Raw genomic sequence first — 4,001 nt, 5'->3', positions numbered from 1 at the left:
GGATGTTACTCAGGATGAAGTTCTGTTAGGCTCAAAAATGTGACATAGTAACAATTGCAAAGTACTCTATTCATATTTCTTAGTTAAGACACAGAAATGATCATTATAGAAAACTTATGAGAGATGATGTATTCCATACCTTCCTGTATTCCTCCACCACTGTATTGAGTGAAAAACATGTACTTTGCACTAGTAATTGTTGTATTACAATGTTTAATCAGAATAAAGTATCGTGGCGAACACGGAAAAGTTTTTAAAAAATACACAACTAGTGATCTTTGGCCAAGCTAAGCCTGATACTGGCCATGTTCAGTTGGCAATCTATTTTGAGGCCATTCTCATCTTTTACTAAGTTGACTTATGGGATACGTATCCGTTTGTTTTGTATCATTATGCTATTGTGTAATGTTTATATGCTTTACACTTCTCGTATTCATTTCAATTTCTCTATATCGTGTATATACAGCTAACGTGAAAACAAATTCAGGTTGTAGAAAAGTCGTCTCGACTCATGTTAATAAAAGTCGCCCAGAGATATGGTCCTGTAGAGTACCTCATTTGATCCCCTTTGCTGCTAACTCTTGACGAAGCCTTGCCAGGTATCCTGGGTCTGGATAGCCATAGCTAGGAATATAGGGAGAGAAAAGGTATTGCAGTCACTCGTCAGATTTGGGTGTGGCATCTACATGTATTATGGGGATCATACTACGGGTAATGCCTACCTGCCAAAAGCTCCGCCATAGATTTGAGATTTTTTTATTGCAAATTTCTGCTCGAAGGCTAATTGCAAATGACACGGGTAAAAGAACATTGAATACTATACAAATAATAAAAGGATATTGTCTGGAACTATGTATGTGGGTAGATAAAAGAAGAATATTTCGTTCATTGTCTGCCAGATAATTTAGGATGAATTGCAGAAGTTTGTTCGTGTCACAAGAACTTATGAAACGAGTTGTGTACTAGTATTCAGTTTGAGAAAATTTGACGTCTTAGGACACATTGAAATTTAAACAAATGGGACAGCATCAGGCACTTACCCAGAGGCTCCTCCGTGGGTGTTTGTTTTGTGCGGAATGCCGTTCCAGATCACCGTGTCTGTAGCGCCAGTAGTGACGGAGGTTCCAATGGTGAAGACCAGGCGATTGTCAAAGGCCCGTTTCAGGAGCTGGACCAGCTCTCGTCCCTCGTCGTTGTGAGGGAGATAGGCATTTCTGGAGGTGCCTTTGTAGGAACGACCGGGATTTGGATGTTCAGGCTGTATTAGGTGGATATGTGAATAAGACATAATATCCAAGCAGAGTAGACAGCCTCAATCAAATTGGCCAGGCTGTATCCATTTGCCAGACAGTTATTATTTTTGCCACCGAGTATATGTCTATGGTAACTGTCTGCTGTCAAATGGATACAGCCTGGCCAATTTGATTCTGTTTTGCAGCCACGAAAAGATTTGCTCGGCGATTAACTGAGGAGAGACAGACTGATTTGATAAAGAACGGAAAAATTAAGAAAAGTCCAACTTGAAACTGTTTCATCAAACTTAATGTGTCTTTATTTCTCCCCCAATAACATGAAGAGACTGAGTACTTACCCCTTGTATTCCATTCGGGAAGTAGTAGCTGATGACGATGGCTTCACAGTTCTCGTACCCGGGAAGCCTTGTTCCAAGGTGGATCGCCCACGTCATGCTTCCTTGGGGCTGGTTTCCTTTCAGTTCTCCAACAATGGTGCCACAAATGGGACACTGGGACTTGTAGGACAACGCTGTATCTATGCACTTTCTACAAAACGTGTGTTTACACGGGAGGGACTTTGGGTCAGTAATGTATGACATGCAAATGGAACAATCGCGTGTGGCATCACCTCCATCTGATGTCAAACTTTCTCCTGTTCCTCCCTGGCCTGTGGGTGTCTTACGCCGTGCTGCTGAGGACACCGCTTTGCTACGCCGACTTCGTGGCTGAGCAACTTGTAGGCGGCTCTGTGTGGTGTCTCCTTTAGCGACAGCGAGCCCTTTCCCCTCCATCGCTCCGCCTCCAGTCGCGCCTGATGGCTGGAGGCGGATGGCTGCTGTCCCAGTCACACCTCGACCTGACGTGATGTCGGCGACATTACCGGGCGCAGTGCTGGGAACTTTGGATGCCCGCGTGGCTGTGCCTATGGAAAAAGTGAAAAGGAACCAGGTCACCAAGTGCTGTAAGTAATACCGTAGTTAGATTTACTAGGACGTACAGCAGTGTATTATACAAATTTATCCTGTCAGCAATCCCTTGTATTTGTGACCAAGTAGAATAGACGACTGGCGTTGTTATAACATAATAGTTTCCTTGTTGTGCTACAACTGTACACCTGTCCTGTATGTTGAAATTTCATATCTTGTTGTCAATTTGAAATGTTGTTGTTGCGTACTGTATTACTGAATAGGAACAAACAAGGAGGCCTTGTACATGCTACATGTACTATTTGCATCATGTACTATTTTAGTTAAGCTAAGGACCTACCTTGGATGGCAAGTAGCGTATTCCATCCTTCCGTGTCCTCAAGTAGAGCGCGACTTCCTCCTGCTTCTGTTGTTGTTTTAGACTGTACTTGATTTACGCTGCTCCCTTGACCTGTGCAAAGTTCATCTCTGCACTGCCTGATTTGGCTGAATGCACTCGCCACCTCAATATCTGTGCCGCGGGACAGGAGAGTCTGGAGTAACTCCTGCGTGCTGGACAGTCGCACCTTCTTCAACTCAAGCCTCTCTTTCTCTGCATACTGCTGCTTCTCCTCCTGCCTGCACGTAGCCTCAACCTTTTCCTTGCATTGCTCCCCGAGTTTCTTGATAAACGTGACAAGATGGCTGACTTGCTCATCTACAAGCTGTTCGGCTTTTTTACCTTTAGCTTGAATGTCCTCGATGGATTTGTCCACTGTCTTTACTGCGTCCTCTGTGCTTCCCAAAGCCTGTTGTAGTTCTGTGACCATATACTGGCAGGAGGATCTCAGTTCGTTCGTAATGTCTGCGAGATTCACAACGTTGTGCCCGGGTTTAGGGTGGTCCAGGACGATGCAATCCCGGCAGACCGGCACGCCGTCTGTCTTACAGTAGAACCGCATCTTCTCGCCGGCGTGGGCGTCACAAGTCGGCTCGTGCTTCTCCGTTTGTCCGTCGTATCGTCCTGTCCGCAATTCGTCGAGAGACACGACAAGGTGACCTTTGAACGCTCGGAGTGTCTGATGAATAGCCACGCACGATTCGCAGAGAAAGTCGTTACACGTCAAACACCTGGATACGACGGCTTCCGTGCCGCCACAGCTGTCACACGGTATCTTATCCACGGAGTGCTGAACCTTCTTCCGAGCCCCGATTGTCTCCACCAGGTTCAGAATGAAGAAGTTGTCCTTGAGTCCGGAGACGCCGCCATCTTGTTTCAGTGCCGTGCCGCGCTGGCAGGTGGGGCACTTCACTTCCGTCTCACCTGGTTTCACGTACTCCTTCAGACACTCCTCGCAGAAGGAGTGCACGCAGTCGAGAATCTTCGGCCTCCTGAAGGTCTCCAGACAGATCTGACACGTCAGGAAGTCGTCACTGATCTCCTTCAGCAAAGCGGATGCCATTTTGATCAACTTTGAACGTCTGATACACACGTACACCTGTTCGTGATGTTTACTTTCTACATTTGGCGTTCACCTTTGACCAGACCACGTGCCCTTAGCAAGCGAAACTAGAGTTACGTAACCTCAGCTATATTCCCTCGCCAAATAATGTTACCACAAAAAGGTTTCTTAGCTTTACTAGTATACTCCCAACAGCTTTTAGTGCAAACTCTCCATCTGGACATCTATCCCAAGCCTATAGTATAGCGTCAAAGAAAAAGGAATGCCTGGCGCTACGATTAACATTTGCTTAGAGTGGAAAGCAACGTGGTCTTGAGGTTAGGGTTCTTCACGTATAAATATGGAATTTGGATGTTCTCTTTAAGATAAAAATGTAGACACATGGTTTTTAACTGTTT

At 45.5% G+C, this 4,001-nt stretch overlaps 1 protein-coding gene across 1 annotated transcript; it reads right to left on the bottom strand.

Annotated features, from left to right (window-relative positions):
- Nucleotides 1-430: 430 nt before the first annotated feature.
- On the bottom strand, nt 431-3,737 carry LOC109482199 (E3 ubiquitin-protein ligase TRIM33-like). The gene is made up of 4 exons (XM_019784893.1): nt 2,502-3,737; nt 1,592-2,157; nt 1,041-1,258; nt 431-624 (listed from the first exon to the last, which is right to left on the bottom strand). The coding sequence occupies exons 1-4, from the start codon at nt 3,601-3,603 to the stop codon at nt 555-557; spliced, it is 1,956 nt and encodes a 651-aa protein (XP_019640452.1). The 5' UTR covers nt 3,604-3,737; the 3' UTR covers nt 431-554.
- Between the last annotated feature and the right edge of the window lie 264 nt (nt 3,738-4,001).

This window comes from Branchiostoma belcheri, unplaced genomic scaffold (assembly GCF_001625305.1).
Source record: "Branchiostoma belcheri isolate BF01 breed outbred unplaced genomic scaffold, Haploidv18h27 scaffold6, whole genome shotgun sequence".
NCBI lineage: Eukaryota > Metazoa > Chordata > Leptocardii > Amphioxiformes > Branchiostomatidae > Branchiostoma > Branchiostoma belcheri.
The sequence above is the reverse complement of the archived record's forward strand: the minus strand, read 5'-3'. Positions and strand labels throughout refer to the sequence as shown.

Coding starts and splice junctions, on each gene's coding strand:
- LOC109482199 (XM_019784893.1), bottom strand. CDS start 3,603: ATGGCATCCGCTTTGCTGAAGGAGATCAGTGACGACTTCCTGACGTGT. Junction 1,259..1,591: donor TCCCGAATGGAATACAAGGG/GTAAGTACTCAG, acceptor CACCTAATACAG/CCTGAACATCCAAATCCCGG. Junction 625..1,040: donor ACCCACGGAGGAGCCTCTGG/GTAAGTGCCTGA, acceptor CTATATTCCTAG/CTATGGCTATCCAGACCCAG.